Here is a 27,266-nt window from a genome sequence, read left to right as displayed (position 1 = left end):
TTCTTGTCATTGTGCCAGTATCTGACGTTTGCTTCAACTGTTTGTACATCTGGGCGATACGGCAGAACCGGACCCTCCTTTATTTACCAAAGAAAGCTCCGCTCCCCTGTGCGGGTCCTTCCACTGCTGACCGAAATTAACAGCAGGTGGTGAATAGAGCCCTGCAGTTGCTCCAGATAAGTCATTTATTAAACAGGCCTGCTTGTCCTGGGGGCGTGAAGGCTGTGAGAAAGAAATATCACACCTGGGCCAGGAAGCCAGGATCTTCAAACCCTGGGGTTGATTTCTTCACCAAGGTGGCTTGGGAATATGACCAGAGCGGCGCTCAGCTGAAGAGTACCAGAGGGTTATAAAACGATGTGTTCTGCATTTGTCTGGAATGAACTGTAGAGAGATGGATTTTTATGAAGATTACCAGTCCCCATTTGACTTTGACGCGGGAGTGAACAAAAACTATCTTTACTTGTCTCCTAGTGGAAATTCGTCTCCATCTGGATCACCTACTCTTCAGAAATTTGGTAACTATTCATTTGCTGTAACAGAACTTGGACACAACCCCGGGTTTGCTTGGCTTTGAAATGATGAGCGTCAAGAGCTACCATGGTGTTGCTGTGTTGAAACCAGTGAACAAAGCTGTTGCGGAATCCAGGCAGAGAGAGGTGGCTCGTTAAATAGTTAGGATATGTTTATTTATACGTAAAACAGGAACCTTAATTTTAAAGGTTGATATGAACACTAGAGTTCTTCGGATCAATTTGAGTTCATTGAATAAATCACAAAAAAAGGGAGACTCTGAAGGTCTTTGCTTGTGGCCATCTATATGCAATTTATTAAGGACCCCCTCCCCACCCCAATTTTGTCTTTGTTAAAATGAGGCTTGGGCATCTGAGGCCCTGACGACATTTAAGGCCCTGCTAGTGGATGTCCTGGATTTTGTTCTGGAATCTGAGAATAGTAGACAGAAATACTTAGGCAAGAGATTTTTTTAAAAAGAGGAACTCAGTATTGCTGTACCTTGGAAAGCAGTCATTCCTTCACAGGTGCCAGTATGATTTGTTCTGCCAGCCAGGTACCGGGCAGGGAGAGTCTTCTTTATCCGGACAAGGCAGCAGCAGGCTAGAAGCAGCCTGAGCAGTCATCCAGGCCGGTTCTCTCATTCTGCAGCGAAAGCCTGGAGAACCCCCTAGAAGACCTGCGCTGTAGCTTGCCAGAGAAGTAAGCAGATTTTCCTAGAAGTTAATGTTTTCCTTATTAATGAAGGTTAGGTCGCAGTGTGCTCTTTTTACGTTTACAAAGTGGGTGACTGAGGGCGAGGCAGCAAAGGGTACAGCAGGAGACTCGGGTGTTAAGTATTTTAGGTTTTATACTTGCTGACAGTAGACGTTCCTCTAACCATTGGTTGTGGCTATGGCTGCCTTTGGGGTATAGTTTGGATTTCCAGGCAGGGTACAAATGTTGAAGATACCAGGTTAGAGCTGGTTTCTGCAAGTAGGACTGGGAGGTAGGCATTAGAGGTCTGCAGGGAAGCATTCTCCGCTGCTACCCTTCCCCTGTCCCCGGGGCCCATCTTTGACCTCCGGAATATACGGGATCTCCCCTATGCCTGGCCCCTAAAAGGGTGGCATCATCCATCCTAACTTCTAAATCCTACATACAAAAAATGCCTGAAGAGCAACACACGGGGGACCCCTGGGTGGCCCAGTCAATGAAGCGTCTGCCTTCGGCTCAGGTCATGATCCCAGGGTCCTGGGATCGAGTCCTGCGTTGGGCTCCTTGTTTGGCAGGGAGCCTCCTTCTCCCTCTGCCTGCCGCTCCTCCTGCTTGTGCGCTCTCTCTCTCTTTCTCTGACAAATAAATAAATAAATCTTAAAAAAAAAAAAAAAAAGCAACACACGGTAGGGAGTTTGAACTCAATGACAGAGTAAAGCCCAGGTGACAAGGGGCCATGGAAACAGAGGCTGCAGTTATCTGACTTCAGGTGATCTTGGTGATCAGTGTGCGAGGGTTTGAGATTTGTGGGAGGATTTACCTAGCTTGTTTTAGTTCTCTTCTACTCTCCTTGTATCTCTTTTCACCTCTTTTCACTTTTCCCAGTTGCAGTAATTGCTGCCTTTGGATGTTTTCTGTTAAAAATAAAGCAGTTGGAAAGTTGGAGATGTCTCCAGGCAAATTTCAAATAATTGTCTTTCCAATTCCTAGTAGCAGTCTGTAGGAGTCCGGGCTCATGATATTAAAAACAAAATTATAAAAAAAAAGGGCAAGTGAACAACAAAAATTAAAAACAAACTCATGTACCCACTAGCGCTCAAGTTGAGCAGTTTGCTTTAATTGGAAAAAAGGAGAGGGAGAGCATTAAAACGAACAGAAACTACCCGAAGCAGTCATTTAGTCAGAACATGGTGATTCTAAAATAACCAAATAAAAGACGATCTAGAACAGTAATGAGCAGTCTCTGTGCCGGAGACCCCTCAGGGCACAAGAAGCCTGCAAACCTGTTTGAACATCAAGCATGAGGCGTGGATGGAAGGAATACTATGTTTTGGGTGCATTTGTACTCTTCGTATTTCTAAGTAGGAGCTCTTAGGACGGATATATTATAAATACATTTAAAAGTTCATGTGGCTTTTGGTCATTGTGCATTTTCTCTTTTCTTCTTTTTTTAAAAGATCTATTTGTTTTAGAGAGAGTGAGCGAGCTGGGTTTGGGGGGCGCAGAGAAAGAGGGAGGGAGAATTCCATGTAGACTGCGCTAAGCGCAGAGCTCTTCGCGGGGCTCAGTCTCATGACCCTGAGATCAGTATCTGAGCGGAAATCAAGAGTCAACTGCTAACGAACTGAGCCACCCAGGCACCCCCACTGTTCATTTTCTTAATCAGCGGACACTTAGTGCACAAAAGGGACTGATGTTAAAAGGGCTTCTGCTCAGAAGGATTGGGAACACTGATCTGAGGAACATATTCTTTGATATTTATCCAGGCCATCATGGGGCAAATGAGAAAGTAATGAGATTTAATCTGTGGGCAGAATGTTCCTAAGAAGCAGTCTGAGTGAAGCAGAGGGTGAGGGCCAGTAGCTGGAACAAAGAGAGGTCTTTTATTAGGGATTTTTAAACTCTTTGATATAACCAACCTACATTCAGAGCACCTTATACGTCTTGACCCACAACCCTCATCAGTACAAATATCAGTAACCGAAGAATTCTGTGAAAACAGAACTTCTCTTGACTCTGTGATGTACTCTGATACCTTACACTATTCCATTTGTTCTTTTTATAACTTTATTTTCTTTTTTTAGATTTTATTTATTTATTTGACAGAGATAGAGACAGCCAGCGAGAGAGGGAACACAAGCAGGGGGAGTGGGAGAGGAAGAAGCAGGCTCATAGCGGAGGAGCCTGATGTGGGGCTCGATCCCACAACGCCGGGATCACGCCCTGAGCCGAAGGCAGACGCTTAACCGCTGTGCCACCCAGGCGCCCCCCATTTGTTCTTTTTAAAATGCTCATTTGGTACTGCTAAGTGGATTTCACAGCCCCTGTTTGAAAAACGGATTTTTCAGAATCTGGAATGTACATTGCGTTAGGGATGTTAGTCTTTTTTGCTCACTGGTCTTCCCTACCCCCCGAAGTAGTGCTTGACATCTGTGGCTCAACATACACTTGATGAATGAATGAGTGAGTGAATGAATGGATGAATGAAATGAAACTGACAAGGACTAATTCACACTCTAGTCCATTTTCCAGATGTGAACGTTGAGGCCAGGAGAGATGTTGTGAAGCCCCCACATCACAAAGCTCAGTTAGCCCCACTGGGTCTCACGCTCATCCCCTCAGTCCTTGAGCCAGTGTTTTCTTGTTTTTTGATCACACTCTCTTGGCCTCTTTGGCGACAGATATTACACAACAGGTTTGTCATTGCAGGTGTGGTCTTTCCTCCGTCAAGGGCTTTCCCGTGGAGGGAGTGTGTGTATTCTTCACGTACCACTTGGATGTGTACATCCATTCTGTCTTTGCGCTCGCTGGTCAGCACAGCTGTCTCTCAGCTCGTGGCCCTTGCTGTGTTTTCTCTTCCCTTCGGTGAACACCTACAAAGATAATTTCCCAAGCCCTATTAATGTAGAACCACTCTTCCTCTTAACATTTTTTTTTTTTTAATGTACAGAAAGATGCAGCCCTGTTGTACAAAACACCTTTGGTTATTTCTAATGACTTTGGGAAATAGGTTCAGGAGCCATTTAATAAGAGTCTGACATTTTAGTTTTATGCTATCATATTTGAAACTCTAAAAACACTGAAAAAAAAAAACTGGAGTTCTCTTAGCTCAGAGTCCTTCTTTTCATTCTGTTTTATTACCCCTTTTGGTTTCTACTCTGTGTCATTCTCACTTCTTTTTAGGGAAGTCATTATTACTTCTTCAAAGTTAGGTGTAATTAATTGTGAAAGTCTTTTTTTTTTTTTTAAGATTTTATTTATTTGAGAGAGACAGACAACCAGCGAGAGAGAGAACACAAGCAGGGGGAGTGGGAGAGGAAGAAACAGGCTCCCAGCGGAGGAGCCTGATATGGGGCTCGATCCCAGAACGCCGGGATCACGCCCTGAGCCAAAGGCAGATGCTTAATGACGGTGCCACCCAGGCGCCCCTAACTGTGAAAGTCTTAAATAGCAAATGTATGGTTTACAAAATAAAAATCAGAGCAGAATTGAAGTTATGAAGAACTTCCTTATTCCTACAGAGGAAATTTAAGAATGGAAGTGACTTCCTCCCTGGGGATCCCCAAATTTCTCCATGGCTGACCTTTGATCTCTCTTTTGTGGAGTGCCCTAGTTACTCATTTTACATTTGATTGGGGTTGGGAAGACAGATGGTTCTGAAGTTATCAACTGAAGGGTCCTCCCCCTTTTTTTAAGATGAAAAAGATTTAAGTGTCAGTTTAGGAATTTCTGGAGGAGGTGAGTAAAGCATTTGAAAATACTGATGGGGGCGCCTGCGTGGCTCAGTCTTTAAGCGTCTGCCTTCAGCTCAGGGCGTGATCCCAGAGTCCTGGGATTGAGCCCTGCATCGGGCTCCTCCTCTGGGAACCTGCTTCTTCCTCTCTCATTCCCCCTGCTTGTGTTCCCTCTCTCGCTGGCATTTTGGCCACAGCTTGAGCCAATTTTGAGATGATTCTGGTTTTCACAACTGCAGTTGGCTCTGGGGAGGGACTACCACTGACATCAAGCTGGTAGATGCCTTAATGCCACCTGGGATGATTCCTGGGACAGCCCCCAGCACAAGAATTCACCTGCTCAAAATGCCTCTCATGCGGTGATTGAGAAGCCCTGTGTTAAGTAGATCCTTTGTTGTTAGAGTTTCTTAAAAGAGAGAAGGATCTTCCTTTGTTGTGGGGACCTCCAAATATTCCTCTGCGTCTGCTGGCATTTTATTGCATTCGGAAACAAGATTCAGAGAGTAGGAGCCCCAAGCACAGACTTACAAGAGGAAAAATAACTTTATTATCTTGTGACCTTTTTGGATGGTACCACCAAAGACATTTTGAACTAAATGTTGTTATCTCTTCTTGTGTCTCTGGGTTTTAAAAAGGCACACATTTCCTCTTGCTTGTGCTTAAGAAAACAATTCTTAGAGCCTGAAGTTTTTTTTTTTTTTTTTTAAGATTTTATTTATTTATGTGACAGAGAGACAGCCAGCAAGAGAGGGAACACAGCAGGGGGAGTGGGAGAGGAAGAAGCAGGCTCCCAGCAGAGGAGCCCGATGTGGGACTCGATCCCGGAACGCCGGGATCACGCCCTGAGCCAAAGGCAGAGGCTTAAGGACTGCACTACCCAGGTGCCCTGAAGTTTCTTATTCATACCCTGGTCCTAAAACCATTGTTGGCTCTTTAAAGAATGTGTAAGAGAGGTGTATACAGTTTTATTTCCTAGAGAAACTTCTAGGGCTCAATTATACTCTATCAAATTCTCTCTTGAGTAGGCCCAGTGTTAACTAAATAGCAAATATCTTAGACTCCTCTTCTGCCACTTCTTTCCTCCTAACTGCATACCTTGGGAGCAGCTGACATCATATTCTTCCCTCTGTAATATCACTTGTGCTTCCCCCCGCCCCCGCCCCCGCCCTGTAAAAGCATGGTGCTTTTGACTGTGAACACATCTTCTAACGCAAAGGTATATGACCTCCAAATGTAACGATCTTTGTATAGATTATGTATGAGATGGAAGTTGTATTTCTTTAGAAAAATGTCATTTCACGTGTTTTATTATTTTTATTTTATTTTAAAAAATTTAAAATTTTATGTCTTTTAAATAGAAAAACCTGTGTTAGTGAAAGCAGTAAAGTGGGAATGAGATATAAAATAAAAAGTGCAAGATAGAAGGCAGACAGTGAAGGGAGACTACATTCTTATCTCTTCAACTCAACTGTGTATCTTCCTGTAATTGATTTATTCGGAGAGTGCTAATGAGCATCTGTCTACCAGATACTGTGCTGGGCTGAAGTGGCAGGATCGGAACACAGTGCTAAGGTCAGATGTTGCCCAGCCCATCAGGCTGTGTTCTAAGGACAGTAGACATTCCAGAGTGTTATACCCAGAGCTGGGCCTGGGCACGGGGTCCAGGGAAAGCCTCCAAGAGCAGGAGACACTTTAAACTGATTGATTGACATGAAAGGGACTTGGAAATAAGGAGGGGGTTTCCAGAAGAGAAAATAACATGTACAAAGACATTAAAAAAAGAGAGAGAGCATAATTTGGAAAGAGACCGTGGAGGTTGCTGTACGACATTGTGAATGTTGTTCGTGCCACTGAATTGTATGCTTAAAAATGGGTTAGGATGGCAACTTTTTTTTTTTTTTAAGATTTTATTTATTTGACAGAGATAGAGACAGCCAGCGAGAGAGGGAACACAAGCAAGGGGAGTGAGAGGAAGAAGCAGGCTCATAGCAGAGGAGCCTGATATGGGGCTCGATCCCACAACGCTGGGATCACGCCCTGAGCTGAAGGCAGACGCGTAACCACTGTGCTACCCAGGCGCCCCAAGGATGGCAACTTTTATGTTGTACATTTTACCACACAAAAAATGAAACAGGCAAAAAATGTATGGGAGGCACTTTATTTTATTTTTTGAATTAATATATTACTTTAAAAAAAGCACGTCTTCATAGGAACTGCAGGTTGGAAGATGTCTTGAGTGTGCAGGGCGGGTAAGGGCAGTGGTGGGAGATGAAGTAGGTGGGCTCCAGGTTGCACAGAACAAGAGCTTTACTGGGATGTGGGAAGCCCTAGAAGGATTTCAGGCAAGGGAGTGCTGCGGTCACAGTCAGGCTTTAGAAGCTCACTCTGGTGGCAGGGTGGTGAGTGGACTGGGGGGACGGACACTATTAGGAAACTTTAGGGGCAAGAATCTGAGCAACAAATCGCAAGAGCCAGAGTCAAGGCAGGAGTGGTGAGTTTGGAGGGGAGGCATGAAGTAAATGCCTGGAGGAGTGAGATGAAGCCTTATCTCAGCGGTTAGAAAAATCTGGGGAGGTATCACAGGAGAGGAGATTCCAGACCAAGGTTCAGTGCTGATGCCTTGGAGATGTCACATGACGTTATGACTGAGAACTGTCATGTTGACGATGAAGAGGGGAGGCGGATGCCAGGTGACGGGGTTGACAAGAGATGGGAAATGAAGGAACCTGTGAGCTGTGCGTCATGGAGGAGGAGACAGGAAGTAACTGGGAAGACTTAGAGCACATGGAAAAGTGGGGCAATAGCACATCCTTACTGAATACTTAATATGTGCCCACCCTCCATGTTCATAATCCTTTAAACTGTTCTTACAAGAACCGGGAGAGCCAGGTGGTATTACGGGTTGTTTTTTAAATATGTAATGGGTTTTGGGGGGGCTCAATTTCCTAGGGCTGCTGTAACAAAGTGCTCCAAATTGAGTGACTTCAAACAACAGAAATGTGTTCTATCTCTGTTCTGGAGGCTCACAGTCCAAAATGAAGGCGTCAGCGGGGCCATGTTCCTTCTGTAGGGAAATCCTTCCTTGCCTCATCCTGGCTCCTAGTGGTTGCTGGCAATCCTGGTGTTCCATGCATTGCAGCTGTGTCCCTCCTCTCCGCCTCCATTATGACGGGGAGTAGTCTCGGCCTCTGTGTGCCTGTTTGTTTCCATGTTGTTCTCTCTGGGTTTCTGTGTCTAACTTTCCTTCTTATAAGGACACATTGGATTAGTGCCCACCCTCATTTACTGTGATTTCATCTTGACTATATTTTCAAAAATCTGTTTCCAAATAAAAACACATTTGTGGGTCCTGAGGAGTTAGGAAATGAAATGTCTCTTTTTGGGGGACACAGGTCAACCTACAGAGCCATCTAATTTCAAAGTTCATGCTTTATCTACTCTTTAAAAAAGAGTGTCTGCCTCCTATTTCCTCATCTAATTCAATAAAGTGTTTAAATAATATGAGGCAAATTTTTTCAGATCTGAAATTATATGAAAATGGCTAAAAAATTTTTAAACGATAGTTATAGAAAGTCTTGAGGAGAAGCAGTTGGTCTTAATTGGGTAACAGGTCAAGGGTGAACCGAAAGGAAGTGTTTGGGTGGGGGCTCCAGGGTGGGGTGGCATGGGCTGCTTCCTTAGCTCCTGAGCAGAATGGTGTTCGTCAAACTCTTAATTATGCCTTGATTTTAATTGTAGGTTCAAAATTTTTATTTAAAAAAGGCTTTTTTGCTTCTTTCTCTGGTTGAAATTTTGGGGAATATATGTCAAATAGGTGGGTATGCATGGGAAAGTTAAAGAGAAACTTTATTTGAATAAATCTTTAACCAGTAGATCGGTTCAAATATAGCATTAACATTTGCTCTGTTCTTGGCACCGTGAGTCCCGAGATGAAAAGATAAGGATATGACATCAGGACTTTATAGTCTGGACCTAGGGACGTGTCCTTCCCCACCGTGCTTGCTCGTCACACAGATTTCCACTGCAGTCAAAGACCCAATAAGCACTTCGTTTTGCTCAGATTACTAGCAAGTTCTCAGGATTGGGGAGTATCACATTTCATGTCTTCCAGGACACCGTGGATTTTAGGGTGTACCATTATAGTATTTGTTTGGTAAGCGGAAAAATTTCTGCAAGTTCAAAGACTAAAAGACACTGCTTTAATTTTACTTAAAGTTTTTTATGCTTATTAACATTCTTTTCAATTTACTCAGACATATATGTTGACTGTAACACTCCTGTGCCTATTTTTTAGAGTAAACCAAGTTACAGTTTTCCTGAAACACCTTCCCACGCATGGCCTAACTTACCGGAGTTGCTTTTCAACTGGGAATAATCCATGTCTTGCTTTATTTTCCTCACACAAAGTATGATGCAGACTTTCTCGAAAGAGAGGTCTGTGATGTTCTCAGTCCCTGACACCCATTTTGCACATTTGGGAGCACGTGTACAGGTGACAAACAACTACGCCATAAGGACTGCTTAACCAGTTGGCTGTTGAGTGCATCTCGAGTTCAAAGTTGTAAATGTAAAGGGAAAAAAAAAAACGTGTCTTAGGATTTCTGGGGCATGATCTCCAGGCCTCTCTTCATGTTCCCTGTCGCTACCCTGGCAGTGGGACTCTCACCTGGGCCCCCAGCCATTTGCCTGTCGGTGGGTTCCAGGCTGTCTGCTACATAACTCTTCAGAGGGGAGACAGGCGGCTCTGTTTGCTTGCACAACTACAGGAATTGAGGAGGTGGCTAAAATGGTAACAACCAGAAGGAGCAAATTATCCCCATTTGTCCATCACTTGGGTTCTATAACGATATCCGTGACTTTCAGCCAGGGGTCCACATATGTTCTTAGACCCTCAGGGGACATTGGAAGCCCCTGGGGAGAAGGCCCCAGCCCTTTGCTTCCAGCTTGCCCTTTGTTCTCCCTGCTCCCTGGAATTTCTCTAAGAAAAAGTATGCATAAATGATGTCATGTATTTGGACCACTTAGTTCAAATTTGAATATACATAGAGTGTACTCTGTGGTGGTGGCTGTGGTTCTTAATAATTTTCTTAAGTCGTGACTGCCATGTTTTGCCAGTGATTTTGATATCTACCTTTCTGTTCTTCCTTTGTAGTCTTCATTTTTTATACCGCCTCCCCAGTTTGATGACCCTAAAACAAACCGCATCTTAAAATTTGAATGTTGATAATTTGCTGCCACCTACAGGCTGATGTGGAAAAAGTCGAACCTGTAATTAATAAGTTACTAATGACTAGGAATATAAAATCTCAAGGTCATCTTGGAAGTCCTGTGGACAACTACATGACCCCCTTTTCTGAGACATTTATTTTCCCTGGTAGCCTAACTAAGTACTTGAATAGTAGCAGAATCCCCCTAGATTCTTTCTGGAATTGGGCAGCTGTGCATAAAGCATTATTAGTAATTAGATATTACATTTTTCTCCTTAAGCAGATTTGCAAACTAGTATTTATTAAAAAGCATGAAAGAGCCTTTGTTTTTTAAGGCATGGTTTACCACCAGAGTTTTGTTGGACTTTTTTTTTTTTTTTTTTGAGTCCTGTTCTGGTTGGAGAGTTGGGAAGTCTGAAGAAAACATTAAAAATAAAATAAAGAATGTTTATAGTTAACTCTGTTGTGGTTCTTACTATATTGTCTTATACGATTGCTACCATATACTCCTCTCCCATCCTCAATCTCATACTCTCTCGTCACATAATCTGGCGTAGGGGATACATTTGCAAGCATACACGGGCCTTTCTTGGTGATTTCTGACCGTACATACCTTATCCATAGTTCGATTTGGCTGGAGTTGGAGTTCGAGGTTCTGGTGGCAGATGGCAGGGGATGGGTCCAGTAAGGCCCTGTGCTAAGCCTCACGGTTGAATTTTGTCTGGAAAACAACAGGGAACCAACCGCGAAAGGATTGTAAGCTGGAGATTGACACGATCAGATTTCTCTCACAGAAGTTTTACTTGGGCAGTCTGAAGGTATTTTAGAGGGGCCCTACAGAAGCAATTACTCATTGAGCTTTTCCATCTACTGACCGTACCCGTCACATATCGTCTGCGCATTAGAAGGCTGAGTCATATTCTGTGTGCCGCTCCAGTTTGTGTGTTTTTGAATTGTCTTACTTGTGTTACTTTTATTCCTTGAACAGTTCTGTAAACACCTTTCAGGTTGACACTGTTTTGGTACTGTTATGCTCATGATGATTGCTGTTATAATTATTGAGCGCTATAGCGGTTAATATGGGATAGAGCCTGTAACAGGTGTCTTTGTACCTCTTACACAGTGGACATACAGATTGTGTCATTGATTCATATACTTCTTTTAGGTTGGCCGTGGTGCTGGCTGCTTGTTGAACCGTGTGCTTATTCTCCCTCCTTCCTTTCCGCCTCCCTGGGAAGTCTGGCATCTATTGCCTGGCATCTTGCTCTGGGCGGGACGCCGCGTCGCTGCTGTGGCTGCACTAGCGCGCCTCAGAAGTGGACGTGGGGGTGGTGGGGGTCTGCGGTGCCCGCTGGCAGAAAGAGGCGAAGAGCAGGAAAAGGAGGAGACCTTTCTCTGGTTCCCTACGTAAAAAACCTGTTGCCAGAGGAGACTGTGAAAACCCAGACCCCTGTGACGTGGGAATGCATGGGCAGAACTTGACTAGGATAAGGCAAGTGGGGCCAGCAGCCCCGGCCTTAGCTGTAAAATTGAAGAGGGCACCAAAATGCTCTGCCATCAAGACCAGTAATACGTTAATGCAGTTTTAAGAAAAATTAAAATGAAAGTGTGATGAACAAAATGCTAAACTTTTAAACAGAGACAAGATCAGGAACGGCACTGTGCAAAGCCATTTTGGAGCCTGAGGCGGAAGGAAACGTCAATGATACTGAGCCTGTCTATTTAAAATTTTGATATTTTGTTCATTATAGATTCTTTGAATTAACTTTGATTTTTTCAAAATATTGCGTTAAAGTATTAAAATTATACTGAGTTTTTGGTGCCACCTTAAATTTTGCACCCAAGGTTTGGGCGGGGGGGGGTGCTCGTTGACCTCACCCTAGCCTTGTGCATGGTTGGTTGGGCAGAAGAGAGCGGAGAGTTGCTGAAGGTCAAGTCCCTTCCTGGCCACTGGAGAAGTACCAGGTTCTTCTGAAGGACCCATAGTGGTTGACTGTATTCCAGGGGAGTGGCTGTGCCTTGTTAGTCTTAAGTAATGTGGGAAACTTCTGTGTTGCTGTTGGTCATTTCTGTATACATTAGGACTTTTCAAGGTTATTGGATTATATATATAATTTTTTTTTTAACTACAGGAAAGGGTTTCCTACCTCCACTAACAATGGAAAGAAATGTAATAAAATTAATTCCTTCCTTCCTTCCTTCCTTCTTCCTTTCTTTCTTTGGAATAAAATTTCTGTAGGTGTTGAGTTTGTTCAGTTCTTAACTGAGATTAAGTGCTGGATTTGATTAGCCCAGGAAGCTATAGACATTTACAAACCCCTTTCCTTGTTAGTGTGAATTATTAGTTATGCTGATTTACTAGGTTAGCATTTCAAGCCTTGGCAAGATCCCATTCTTGGCCTCTTAAGTCTTCTGCTTTGCAGTAACTATATTGTGACTGAGCAAAAGACCAGAAGCTACGCGAGTGCTGTATTTTCTAAATTCATATTTTGGCAGAGTATAATTTGGTGGTTTTTAGTGGTAGCTCAGACTTTTCTTTTGCCCTTTGCAGGAAGAGCTAGATCATTTGAAGGTACAGAAAGTTGATACGTGGGTCCATTTGAATTGGTTTTATTCTCACTGGGGCAGTGGAGGAGCCTAAAGGAGAATTTTTCTTAGCTTTTGTACCTTACAGACTTTTTTTTTTTTTAATCCCCAACAAGGTCTGCTGAGAACAGACCCAGTACCTGAGGAAGGAGAAGATGTTGCTGCCACGATCAGTGCCACAGAGACCCTATCGGAGGAGGAGCAAGAAGAGCTAAGAAAAGAACTTGCAAAGGTAAAGAAGCATTCCTTTTGGAACTTCATGCTTTGCACTTAAACCATCATTTGTGTTTCTAAAGCACATGGTAACATCTCATCCTCCGTTCCTGGGGAGAGAAAGCAACATACACTTACTCGTCCTAGAGGTCTGGAGTGGGGGACAAGAAACAGAAGAGCGTGCTATCAGTTTGTTTCTATATGAGTAAAGGGATCTCATGGGTGACGTGGGTGTGAGAAGTCGGATGTGAAGGAGGAAATGATGAGAGGAGCACTGGTGAATATCGCCAGAGGGGCTGCCCTGAGTCTAATGCACTTGACATTTCAGCTGCACCAGTGACTTTTTTCTCCCCTTTGCTGTGTTGTGGATGTAGGTCGGCACTTCGAACCTTCTTTCCCTCCCTCCCTTTCTCTCTCTTTCTCTTCTTCTTAAAATTAACCATTGAGAAGTGTACGATTCCATGGCGTTTAACAGGTTCGCAGCCTTTTGCTGCTGTCACCTCTGTGTAGTTTCCCGTTTCCATCACACCCAGGGGAGACCCATACTCATTAAACTGGCACCCTCAATCACACCTCCCTCGTCCCCTGGTCTCCTGGCAATAATAACCTGCTTTGTGTCTTGTCTCTATGGATTTACTTATTCTGGATATTTTGTTTAAGTGGAATCATTCATGTTACTTTTTGTATGTGGCCTCTTTCACTTGGCATAATGTTTTTGAGGTTCATTCTTATGGCATGTATTGTGTATTGGTACTTCCCAATTTTTTTTAAGATTTTATTTATTTATTTTTTTGAGAGTGAGAGAGCGAGCGAGCATGCATTTTCAAACATGATCTGGGGGAGGGTCAGAAGGGGAGAGAGAGGGACAAGCAGACTCTGCTGAGCGTAGAGCCCTATGCAGGGCTTGATCCCACGACCCTGAGATCATGATCTGAGCCGAAATCAGAAGCTGGAGGCTGGACCGACCGAGCAACCCAGGCGTGCCTGGTACTTTATTATTTTTTATGGTTGAATGATATTCCATTATAAGTGTCTACCGTATTTTGTTTATCTGTTTGTGTGTTGATGGATGTTTTGGTAGTTTCCACGTTTTTACTTTTGTAGATACTGAGCTAGGAGCATTTGTATAAAAGTACTTGTATGAATACCTATTTTTAGTTCCTTTGGGTATGTACCTAGGACTGGAATTGCTAAATCAAATGGTAATTCCATGTTTAACTTTTTTAGGGAACCACCAAATTATTTCCCACAGCAAGGACACTATTTTTCATCCCAGTCTGCAATTTCTACATATTTGCCGATATTTTTGTTTTATGTCTTTCTGATTATGGCCATGCTAGTGAGTGTTAAGTGGTATGTCGTTATAATTTTGATTTGTATTTCCCTAATGACCAGTGATACTAAGCATTCATATACTTATTAGCCATTCTTATATCTTCTTTGGAGAAATGTCTATTCAAATCCTTTGCCCAGTTTTTCTTTCAGTTGTTTTTGGTTTGGTTTTGTTTTTGTTGAGATATAAGAACTCTTTACATATTCTGGATATTAGACCCTTATCAGATATATGGTTAGCAAATATTCTCTCCTGTTCTGTATGTTGTTTTTTCACTTTCTTCATAGTGTCTTAATGCACATAAGTTTTAAATTTTGATGAAATCTAATTTTTCTTTAGTTGCTGGTGCTCTTGGTGATATATCCAAGAATCCCATTTCCAAAGCTCAGAGCATGAGGATTTACCTCTGTGTTTTCTTCTAGGACTTTTAGCTCTTATATTTAAGCCTTTGATCCATTTCAAGATAATTTTTTTTTTTTATGGTTTGTGGTAGAGGTCTATCTTCTTTCTTTTGCATGTGAATATTTAGTTTTCCCAGTGCCCTTTGTTGAAGATACTACCCTCAATGAATGCTCTTGGCATCCTTGTGAAAAATCAATTGCCATTGATATAAGGGTTTATTTCTGTACCTTCAGTTCTATGGCATTCATCTCTGTGTTTATTCTTCTGAGAGTACCACACCATTTTGATGACTATAGCTTTGTAGTAAGTTTTGAAATTGGGGAGTATGAGTTCTTTACCTTTTTCCTCTTTTTCAAAATCGTTATTTAGGGTCCTTTGCAATTTCTTATGAATTTTGGAATCTACTTTTCTACCCATAAAATGTGCCCTTGGGGTTTTGATAGGGCTTTTGTTGAATCTGTACATTGATCTAGGGGAGTATTGGCATCTTAGCAATATAAAGTCTTCCAATCATTGAACATGGAATATCTTTCCATTTATCTAAAATGTCTTTAATTTTCTTTTAGCTGTGTTTTGTAGTTTTCGGTGTACAAGTCTATTATTTCCTTACATTTATTCCCAGGTACTTTATCCATATGTTATGGATACTAGATCCTTCTCAGATATATTCTTTGTGCTTTAAAGGTCATTCTTTTATATATATATTTTTTCCTATTTTTAAAATATGTGTACTTTATTTAATTCTTTTACTTTTATTTTTTTGAAATGGTACTTTATATTTTTTTTATTATGATACATTAGTCACCATACAGTACATCATTAGTTTTTGATGTAGTGTTCCATGCTTCATTGTTTGCATGTAATGCCCAGTGCTCCATGCAATATGTGCCCTCCTTAATACCCATCACTGGGATAGCCCATCTCCCCACCTCCCCTCCCCTTTAAAACCCTCAGTTTTGTTTCCTGGAGTCCATAGTCTCTCGTGGTTCATTTCCCCCTCTGTTTAAACCCCCCCTTCATTTTTCCCTACCTTCTCCTACCGGTCTCCCTGCTATTCCTTATGTTCCACAAATGAGTGAAACCGTATGATAATTGTCTTTCTCTGCTTGACTTATTTCACTTAGCCATAATCTCCTCCAGTCCCATCCATGCTGATGCAAATGTTGGGTAATCATCCTTTCTGATGGCTGAGTAGTATTCCATTGTATATATGGACCACGTCTTCTTTATCCATTTGTCTGTTGAAGGATATCTCGGCTCCTTCCACAGTTTGGCTATTGTGGACAATGCTGCTGTGAACACTGGGGTACATGTGGCCCTTCTCTTCACTATGTCTGTATCTTTGGGGTAAATACCCAGTAGTGCAATTGCTGGGTCATAGGGTAGCTCTATTTTTAACTTTTTTGAGGGACCTCCACACTGTTTTCCAAAGTGGCTGTACCAACTTGCATTCCCATCAACAGTGTAAGAGGGTTGCCCGTTCCTCACATCCTCTCCAACATTTGTTGTCTCTTGCCTTGTGATTTTTGCCATTGTAACTGGTGCAAGGTGGTATCTCAGTGTGGTTTTGATTTGAATTTCCCTGATGGCTAACAGACACAGGATAAAATATGTGTATTTTATATATATAATATGTAATATATATGTTGCATTAAGGACTGGTAGCTATGATGTGCTGAGCTGGCTATGTTGGCAGCACAATCTAACCAACAAAGGTGGGGAATGCACTGGATCATGTATTGTTCAGTAAGATTTATAGTCATCTTTCTCCCCAATGTCAGTGTGGAAAGGAAACTTCAGAGAAGTGTCAAGGGATATTTATCTTTTAAGTCTGTTCTTTGGAGTATTTGAAAAGTTGGAGTTGGGATAGAGAAGGAGGTATTGGAAAGCTAATAGTGTGCAATGAGAGTTAACCAGTAAACTGATAAGTGGAGCCTGAAGACCTGGGTTGAAATTCTGGTTCCTACATTATTAGTTCGATGACTTAGGGCAAATCATTTCATTTACTTGATTTTGAACCTCATTCATTCATTGTTGCCTTTTTCTTTTCATATTCCACGTAAATGTGACTTCCAAAACTGGCCCAGAACGAGAGGTCCTGTCTGACAAGCAAGGAGGGTTATCCTTGTTCTGGACCAACATTCTAAGTAATGCCCTCTTAAGAACTGTTTGTTGGGACGCCTGGGTGGCTCAGTGGGTGAAATGTCTGCCTTTGGCTCAGGTCATGATCCCAGGGTCCTGGAATCGGGCCCCACATCAGGCCCTGCGTCAGGCCCCACATCATCAGATTCCCTGCTCAGCTGGGAGGCTGCTTCTCCCTCTCCCTCTGCCCCTCCTCCCTGCTTGTGTGCGCATGAGCTCTCTCTCTCTATCTCTCTCTCAAATAAAAGTAAAATCTTAAAAAGAAGAACTGTTTGTTTTGCTAGCCACTTCACATTTGATTTATTCTTCTCTCCTTTTGTTGAGTACTATTTTTCTTCACTTTGTGTTCTGTAAAGATTTAATGAGCAGTGAAAACAGTTTAACGACCCTTTATGTTGTTTTTATTTATTTTATTTTTTAAATTATTTATTAAGCAGGGGGAGAAGTGGAGGGAGAGGGACAAGCAAACTCTTGTAAACGCGGGGCTTGATATCAGGACCCTGAGATCATGCATGACCTGAGTTGAAACCAGGAGTTGGACACTTAACTGACTGAGCCACCCATGTGCCCCCGCTATATATTGTTTTCAAAGGCCATGCTGTCTTTGGAATCATTGAAGTGTGAGGTCAAGGCTGAGAATATGGCTTTGCAACAAGCCAAGAGAAGCATCTTTCTAAGGGTCTTGAATATTAATGACCATCCCACTTTTTCAACTTCCTAGGACAAAAGGTCTCTTCCGAGTGAGCTCTCTTTCTCCCTGTGGGTCTGCCCCTTGCCCTCTGTTTTTCAGACTCGGGCTTTGCTTCTGCTCTGTAAGTCTTTTTCGGTTCTCCCTAGCTTCTGCTTAGAGTTTTGGCCGCCTCAAATATATTTAAGCTTCCATATCTCCTAATCTCACTGTGCCTTACCTGTACTTTAGGGCTTCTTTATCCAAGTCTTCCCAGTGTTATCTCAGTTTCTCAAACTGGATTCCTGAATGAGAGAGACCATGATCAGTGGGGCATCTCTTTTAACAGCAGGCACATCACTGGGTGGTGGCCACTCGATGGGTTGGCTGTCCTTGGGTCAGGGGCCCACCTCTAACTGTCCAGCTAAGGCTGGTCAGTCAGCAACAGGGGGTCCACATGGGACTTCTGTGGGGCTGTCTGGGGGAGACGGTTTGATTTATTTCTGGCTGTGGCTTTGGCAGGCCCTGGGACAGACATTCCAGTATAAACTCATATGAAATACACAGGAAGGTTGGACTTTAATTTGGCTTGGCTGTGCATGTTTTGGTGGGGAGTGGGGAGTGGTTTGATTTGGTTCACAAATACGAGTTCTGTGGGCATTCAAGTGGAAGTGTCCAGCTGGAAATGCAGACCAGGGGTCAGAAGAGTGGATATTAGGATAATTTGAATATTATCTGTGTGGAGGTTCGAGGCCTAAGCTTCCATGAGATAGCTGAGTAAGGAAGTGTAGAGAGAGAGGAGACGCCTGAGGACAACTCAAGATAGAAATATAAAGAAGAGAAAAGAGGGGCACCTGGGGGGCTCAGTTGGTTAAGTGTCCGACTCTTGATTTTGTCTCAGGTCATGATCTCAGGGTCATGAGATGAGACCCCACGTCAGGCTCTGCACTGGGCGTGCAGTCTGCTTGAGATTCTCTCTCTCCCTCTCCCTCTGCCCCCTCCCCCGGCCCCCACTCGTGTGCGCTCTCTCTCTCCAAAAAATAAAATAAAATAAATAAAATGAAAAAAAATAAAATAGGAAAGAGAAACTCTGAAGGAGAGATCAGCATATAACTAGTTTACTTAACAATGTGCTATATGTTGTTTTTAAAAGAGACAGTTGAATCAAAAAATGTTTTTAAATGACTCTAGAATTTTGAGTACAGTTTTGCACTAATAATCTTCACTTATTGAATGACTCTTGCTGTATTTTTACCCCAACCCCCTTCCTCATAGGTAGAAGAAGAAATCCAGACTCTGTCTCAGGTGTTAGCAGCAAAAGAGAAGCATCTAGCAGAGATCAAACGGAAACTTGGGATCAATTCACTACAGGAACTAAAACAGAACATTGCCAAAGGCTGGCAGGATGTGACAGCAACATCTGCGTACGTTCCCTTGATGATACATTTTTCTAGAGAATGTAAAGGACACTTTACTTCTTTTGTCTGGGCAAGAGAATTGAAAGGGGGTAAGGATGCTTCTGCAGCTTTCCTTTGCACTGCACAGGGCTCTCCCCGCCCAGCCCTCAAGCGTACCTGACTCTTCTCTAACTGGTCTTGCACACTATTCTAGGGGATAGAAAGAAAACTGGCCTCGTCTGTGAGTGGAAGTAATAACATTTAAGTTCCAGCAGTGTTACGTATTGACTTGCCAGAAATGCACATGGGTCACACAGTCCTCAGAATGACCGAATAGGGTGGGAGGTGAGCATGTAGCCTGAGATAAGGAAACAGGATCAGGTAAGGTTTGAGGTCACAGAATAAAAAATGTGGGGGCAGGATTTGAACTCAGGTTTGACCAAGTACAGAGCCAGTCTTTCTTCACCCTGCTCTCTGTAAAGCATAAGACTCTTGGTTCATCACCTCTGACAGGGGCTGGTGGCAGAGGCCCACCCCTTAATCTTCTTGTCTTGTTGGTCACACAGATTTTGATAAGGCATTATCACGATGCAGTTTTGTTTCCCAGCACAAGGAAGAGCAGGCCTCTGGGAACAGATTCTGAAGTGTGTTCTTTCTCATCTGTGTTGTTAGTCCTCTGGGCTGAGCTGGTGACCAGTAGCATCCTGACATGACAGCACGAGGGTGTCCACCCCCTTTGAGCCACTTTCTACCCACATAAGACCAGGAAACTATTCTTTGACTGTGTATCACCATAAACTTTTTGTTTTTAGTATTTCATCTTGATGGGATAAGTAAAAATGCCTGAGCATTCCTTTCTCTAACAAGAGGATCTTAACCTCTTCGTGGCTACCGTATTCGTTTGTTTTTATTTTCCCTTCACTGATCCCTGGGTAGATGGGAAGAGGGGGGCTGGTAAATGATAGCTTTATGTTCTAGCAAATATCACACTCAAGTCGTTTTGAGTGTCGCACCTTTTACGTACTCTGCTGAGAGTCCTCAAGTCCTTATTTGGTAGCTCTGTAGACATGCAAAATTAAAAAAAAAATTCTTTATAGCCCATATAATTTATTTGAATAATAAAGTACACATGGGCCTTACTTTGTTTCTGGTCCCTTTTTTGGAGATAAAGTTACAAAAGGCATGTGAGGAATTTGATTTTATTTTTGTTTTGCTTGGCTTTGATGGAAAAGAATAAGGGGTATAATTTCTTTCAGCCTCTAGCTCATTTTCCTCTTTTCTCCGTGACTGTTTTTGCCCCGTCCTACCCTGATTTCCTTGGCCCCGTCTCCATGGCGTCTGTCTGTGTGGCCATCCTTCGGCGCTGCCGGAGACAGCGCCCGAATGAGGGGTAAGGATCGGGTGACGTGATCGTGCCTGCCTGGTGGTTGTGAGGAGTTTGGATGTTCCAAAAACCAAATTTGTTTAATTTTGGAGAGCTCTCCAGGAGATGGTGATCGTGCTTTAAATAACTGCTGTTGGAAAAGGTTAGCTGAACTTTTCTTTGTTCTTTTACAATTCAACGTAGATACAAAAAGACGTCTGAAACCTTATCTCAAGCTGGACAGAAGGCATCAGCTGCTTTCTCATCTGTTGGATCGGTCATCACCAAAAAGCTGGAGGATGTAAAGTATGTGCTCATTTTTCCTTGATCATTAAGTAGCTGAGGCAAATGAAAGTATGTTGTGGTTACATTTATTTCCTGACTTTGCCTGTGGATAAGGCGGCCACGCCTTCGAACGGGACCTGAAATATTGCCTAAATTATCTTAGCTGTAGCCTTCCGACTTCTAGGCATAGCATTCAAAATAATCATCTTACGAGTACATTTAAGGTTGTTGGAAATTCTGGCTGTGTACTTTTGTCCTTTTAGTCCTTCCTGATCACGCAGGGTAAGTATGTCTCTCATAGTCGCAAGTCTGTGGTTGTGGGCCGAGCCTGTTGTCCTGCTGGGGACACGTCCAGGAGCACTGACTGCACGCTTGGTCTGAGACCTGCCTTCGGTTCTGTGTGGGACATTGTTGTACTGTGGTGTGATTACAACACGCTCATCTGTGGACTGATGTGTACTAATTTGTAAGCTCTCTCTACATCCACGCTTAGGCCCAAATCTTGATATTGAGCTTTGCTTTTCATTTTGCATTTATATTTTAGATTAGTCTGCAGAATTTTTGTGGCAATTTCAATAAAACCACTTCACAGTGCTTTTGTGTGTCCCCCATCCTGCCGCCCACCCCCCCCCCCCCTTGAGCCCAAAAACGCGGANGCTGAAAGTGACAAACATGGTTTAAATTTGCTGTGCTTCTGTTAGCATGAAAGTTCTTTTGTTTTACCAACAAAACCCGCAGATCGCATGACTTTGTGTTTTTCATTTGTGGGGAATGTAGCTTTTACAACCAGAATTCTGTTGGTTGAATACATTTAGCAATCAATTATATTATGTACTCTGTACCAAAAAACCAAATGACTGTTTACTCGACCTGGACTATCATCATTGTAAGAATTGTGTACTAAACATAGCTCACTGGGATTCTTTTGACAGTTTTTATACATCTCGTAGGTGCTCTCATTCCTTTTTATGCCAACTTCATTGTATAGCACGTTAGCATCCAGTTAAAACCTTACACAACTTTTAAAAAAGTAGGTGATTTCATTGTTTTAGATTTACCAGAACTTCCTTTCTTTTTTAATGCTTACTGTGGCTTCTTGCAGATTGCAAGCCTTTTCACATTCCTTTAGGTAAGGAGAGCTTGAACCGTCCCTGCAGCTTGGCCCGTGTCTAAGACAAGTGTGCTTACTTAGACTATTACGACCCGTTGGATGGTTGTGTTTGTCCACTATGTACTTTTTCTTGCATTTGGAATATCTTTTTCTCTAGTGCATACCTATTTTTTAAGGGAGGCTTTCTTGTATCCCATGGGTAATGGATAAATTAAAAGAATAATTTGACACTGTGGTTCAGGGATATGGAAATGATTTTGACATTCTTTAACTTTTTTTTTTTTTTGGTAAAAAGAAGCAGCTTAACCATGGCATACAGAATTCCTCCCTTTTAACGTCTGACTTTGTTTGTTTTTGATGCTTTAATTTCTTTGGTGCTTTTGTAAGGATGTTGGAATTCTCCTTCACGTGGGTCCCATTATGTGTCTGTAATAGAGTGCATATGTACTGCCTCATGATGTTAGTGTCCCGACTTACACAGGTTACTCTGAATATTTTTTTTATTGTGGTAAAATATACGTAAGGTAAAATATACCACTTCTCAGTACTTGTTTTACTAGCTTCTAGTTTTTACTATTTTTAAATTTCTTTACACTAGTTATAGTCTTTAAGTGTACATATAAGGAAATTTCATGGTTGCCAAAGGAAAAATAGTCTGCTAGGCTAAAAAGCACATTAAAAAGATGTCAGCCCGAACCATGCCTTATAGAAGGAATCTTTGTGATGTTAAACCTCTTCTCTGTCTCCCATACAGACTGTTTGATCCGATTAATAGAGAAAAGGAAGTTGGAGGAAGGACTTTAAAGTGTAAGCAGGCAAGGCAACATGGTAGTCTCCATCTCTGTTCCCGTGAATGCCAACCGTGTTCTCAAGCAGCCACTCGCTATAGTCCATTTGTCTTCTTGAGTAAGGAAACATGTACTTACAGCTCAGGTCTTTCTGTCATAGTGACCCTTGGCCCTGGAAGTCAGAGGAAATCATAGGGATAAATCAACTCTAAATGCTGAATTATTTAAAGTTAAAACGATGCTTTAAAAAAAAAATCAAATCAACAATTGGAGGGTATTCTGTATCTTTGGTATTCAGTTAAAAATGTCCCAAGTGCTCCAGGCAACTGTTAGGACCATTTTATCCAAGGTTGAGTTGAGTGAATAGGTATTCAGTGGACAGGTCCAAAGAATACAACCATAAATCAGATATGGTTCTTGTACAGAAGGACCTTAAAATCTTTGAGCGGATGGAGTTGGGGGATGGAAGTGGGGACTAGGAATCAGTGAAGGCGGGAGAGCCCTGTTAACACTGGATTATGTAAAACAATGTTAGATATGATAGAAACAAAAATATAAGCATATTTATGTAAGTGCTTTTGAGGAATGATTCATCAGTACATGTCCCTGTTCTTGCTGTATATCTTGAAGAAGAGGAAGCAAAGGTACATAGCAAAGATGGGTCAGTATGTGCTGTCTTAGTAATTGACCAGGAACGGATTGAGGGTTGCCACTCTTTTCTACTCCTTAGGCAGTCACTCTTTTCATTCCATTTAAAAAATATAATTGAGGGGCACCTGGGTGGCTCACTTGGTAAGCGTCTGACTCTTAGTTTCAGCTCAGGTCATGATCTCAGGGTCCTGGGATTGAGCCTGGAGTTGGCTCCATGCTCAGTGGGGAGTCTGCTAGTTGATTCTCTCCCTCTGCCTTCCCCCCGAAAATAAGTAAATAAGTCTTAAAAAAAAAAATATATATATATATATAATTGAGATTATACTCTACTATGTTTAGTCCTGTTTTTGTTTTGTTTTGTTTTGTTTTTTTAGATTTTATTTATTTATTTGACAGAGATAGAGACAGCCAGTGAGAGAGGGAACACAAGCAGGGGGAGTGGGAGAGGAAGAAGCAGGCTCCTAGCGAGGAGCCTGATGTGGGGCTCGATCCCAGAACGCTGGGATCACGCCCTGAGCCGAAGGCCGATGCTTAACGACTGCGCCACCCAGGCGCCCCTTAGTTCTGTTTTTAATAGTGTTTCAGGATTTCTTTTCCTTCAGTGCCCACGGTTCTTGGTCACGCTGCTTCAAAGAATGAAGAGGTAGACCAGACGAAGAGTGGTGGGCAGCAAAGCAAAGTTTATTGAGTGATAGTAAAGTTTACTGAGGGATAGTACAAAGCTCCCAAAGAAGAAGGAAGGGACCCTAGAGGGTTAGAGTTTCGAAGTCTAGGGGTTTTTATGAGATTGTTGGCTGTTTTAATCTGATTAACCTTCCCTCCACCTGTCACCCAATCAGGTTTTTGTCCCTGTGCTTGTCTACCTATTGGGTAGTTGTTCACGTGGGAAGGGTGGAGGGCTCTTTCCAGGATGGAGTAGAATAATCCTCTTAGGATGGGCCCCTTGCCCCTGCCTGCCTTTCTTCTGACTATCCTCCATTAATAATATATCATGTATCAAGAAGTGGAGGTAAAGTAAGGCTTTTGATTAAAACTTGGGAATTAGAGACATGAGATTATCTTCTGAAAGCTAAATTTTATAATTCTCACCAATTAAAAGTTGGCTGAAGTCACTGAAATCATTTCTAGGCCAAGAAGCCCTGATCATAATGTGATTTAGTGTGTTCATATATCGTAAAAATGTATGAAAACATATATAAGAAAAATACATAAAAAATACATAATAGAAAATCTATATAAAGAAAGCCCACATCTTTTAGATCAGTGAGTCAAGGGAGCAAATACTGGCCCCAGAAACTGTCCAAGAAGAGGGAGATCGGACAGTAGATTTTGAGGATTTCTGTCCCAGCAAAGCCTTTGCTCCCATGGAGACAGATGCAAGAGGCCTTTTTTGCCAAGTGCTTGAAATAGTTGGTTAATCCTGTCAACTACCCTTTGTTTTGAGTCCATGCTTAGCCAGCAAGCTTGAGGCAATGACTTCACTCTCTTGACAGGATTGTGGATGATTTGCTGATGTGAATTATTAGACTTGTCAGCAGTTTTTATGCCACGTTGTCAGTTAATAAATTGGCACTTGGGATTTAGATATTTGTCTTACACCTCAAGTGGGTGTGTGAGAGGAGGAAGCAGAGGAAACAAGAGAGACACAGAGATCTGTTTTGAATGCCCTGAGAATTAGGTGTCTGGGGGCAGATGTGGGACAGGGTGATGAGAACTATCCTGGGAGGCCTCCTGGGAGGCCCTGTAGGGACAGCCAGCTTTCCCCCCTACCCCCCCCCACCGGTGGTGTCTTCCTATCCTCTCCTCTCCTGTTGGGCTTTTTCTACACATACATGCTGAGCATTGACTCATGCCTTTACTTTTTTGAGAGAAACTTTGAAAGAGCCTTCTCGTTGTCCTTGGTGCCAGTATTAATCCTCAGTTTTGGTGTAAATGCGTAGTGCAGTAACTCAGCCTCGTTAGCCACGTACCTGGGATACAGTTAGGAGGAAGTGCTCATTAACTTTGCCTTTATTTCCAAAGGAAGTTTCTCCTTTTTATGTGTGTGTTTCTTCATAGAAACCTTTACATGTTTTGTTTTGGGCTCATTAAAATTACTCCAGACAACTCTGTTTTGCTGAAAATGTCCACCACTTAATGGGAAAAGAAATGACGTCTTCTCTTCCAGAGAGTACTTCTTGATTAGAATTTGGGAAGCTTTATTGAACTTTTCTACCTCTCATGCCCATATTTCCTAATTTTAGTTCCCACAATTGTTCATTCATTCATTCTTTCATTCAAAAGTATTTGTTTGAATGCTAACCATGTGCCAGTCCCTGGTCTGGACGGTGTGGTTCGTAGCACTGAGATAACAACGGGATGCAATGTGAACGTTTTAAAGAATATAATCTAATAAGAAATGTAAATGTGTGTTTCCATTAAAGTCATCCATTGTAGTATAATGGTGGGTAATTATGTTTCAGGCAAGGCTCTGTATAGTCCCTCTGAAGTAGGTGCTGTTAGGGGATGAAGAAGTTGAAGAAATTGAACCACAGAGAAATTAAGTGACTTCCCCAAGGTCACACAGCTAAGTGGCTGAAGGCCACGATTTGAACCCAGGCAACACCCCAGTTCTGGAGCCTGCCTTCCTCTTCTCTGCATTGTTTCGCCTCCCCAGAGCCATGATAGTTGAAGAATATGCTTCTCTAGGCACTGCCCGACAGTTACCTTGGTTTATCAGGTTCAGTCAAGAAATTACCATGAGGGCAAAATGGAGTAAAATACACAGCGCACCTGGCACATAGTAAGCATGTTAACCGTTCACTTTCCTCCTTTCTCTGTGTCCTACCTACTCCTTCCTTCCTCCTCCTTCCTCCCTGAATGCCTCCACCTTAATTGTGATTAGGAGTGAAGAGATCAAGTAACTGTAAGAAACAAGGAAAATGTAAAAAGAAATCAATTCGGGGGCACCTGGGTGGCTCAATCGCTAAGCGTCTGCCTTCAGCTCAGGTCATGATCCTGGGGTCCTGGGATCAAGCCCCGCATCAGGCTCCCTGCTCCGCTGGGAGCCTGCTTATTCTTTTCCAAACTCCCCCTGCTTATGTTCCCTCTCTCACTGGCTCTCTCTCTCTCTGTCAAATAAATAAAATCTTTTAAAAAAAGACAATTTTTTAAAAGAATAACTTTACTAAAGTAGGAGTAAATATAAGATGGAGAAGCCTTTAGTGAGAACCTGGCTCCCGTCTGGTTTCTTTTTTGGTCGGTGTTTTCAGGAACCCAGATTTACATTCCTACTTTAATTACTATATTTAAGGTTTACCAACCAAGCTGGAAAAATGTTAACAAAATTTGCTGTATCGTTTTAACTAATCCTCACAATATATCTATTAGAGATGGTTCTGGTCCTGTAGCAACATGGCTTTTTTTTTTTTTTTAAAGATTTTATTTATTTATTTGACAGAGACAGAGATGGCCATTGAGAGAGGGAACACAAGCAGGGGGAGTGGGAGAGGAAGAAGCAGGCTCATAGCGGAGGAGCCTGATGCAGGGCTTGATCCCATAACGCCAGGATCACGCCCTGAGCCGAAGGCAGACGCTTAACCGCCGTGCCACCCAGGCTCCCCAGCATGGCTTTTTGGTTTGAAGTTTTCCATATTATATTTAAACTTCAGTGAAATTGGAGATGTTAGGTAAGTTGAGGCAAGTTGAAGCTTTGTGTAACTTTCCATAGGGAAGCTAGGAGTACAAGAACAGCCGCCCTACAGTTGAATTATAAACGAGCCACCAACAAAATGGAATTTCATCTAAATATGGATTACAGAGAAGTTCAAATAATTGAATGGACTTGAAATTGCTAGGTACTCCTGTTCTCCCTACTAAAATGGCTACCTCAAACGCAGGGAGACCTGTACTTTGTATGCATCTGTAATTAATTGATTTCATTCTCTGTTGGGTGGGTGTATTTTTAATCTTACTGTGAAATATAAAACCTATAGAAAAGTGCTCGCCACCAAATTCAATGTAGTGAGTTTATTTATCACAAAATAAACACCTTATCATTATCACTTCCTTGCTTTTCCTTATATATTCCCACATAAACATTAAGTGTGTATATTCTTCACTTTGTCTTTGCTGCTAATGGAAGTTCAACACTAGCAAGTAGGACCCTAAAGTCCTTTACAAGAGATACTACATTGTTT

The 27,266-nt window shown here is 42.4% G+C and overlaps 1 protein-coding gene across 4 annotated transcripts in view; it reads left to right on the top strand.

Moving 5' to 3' along the window:
- TPD52 (tumor protein D52) overlaps positions 1-27,266 on the top strand; it is an 89,601-nt gene that overhangs the window by 51,158 nt on the left and 11,177 nt on the right. For 2 of the 4 annotated variants that reach the window (XM_034668235.1, XM_034668234.1), the window contains exons 1-4: positions 365-518; positions 12,853-12,968; positions 18,769-18,917; positions 20,458-20,559. In XM_034668235.1, the coding sequence (XP_034524126.1) occupies positions 380-518; positions 12,853-12,968; positions 18,769-18,917; positions 20,458-20,559 (506 nt within the window). In that variant the 5' untranslated portion in view covers positions 365-379. Of the gene's footprint in view, positions 1-364; positions 519-12,852; positions 12,969-18,768; positions 18,918-20,457; positions 20,560-21,640; positions 21,668-27,266 lie in introns of those variants that run through there. The other 2 variants (XM_034668232.1, XM_034668233.1) reach the window with 2 other exon arrangements.

The sequence above is a fragment of the Ailuropoda melanoleuca genome, chromosome 9 (assembly GCF_002007445.2).
Source record: "Ailuropoda melanoleuca isolate Jingjing chromosome 9, ASM200744v2, whole genome shotgun sequence".
NCBI lineage: Eukaryota > Metazoa > Chordata > Mammalia > Carnivora > Ursidae > Ailuropoda > Ailuropoda melanoleuca.
Note: the sequence above shows the minus strand (reverse complement) of the source record. Positions and strands in the feature narration are given on the sequence as shown.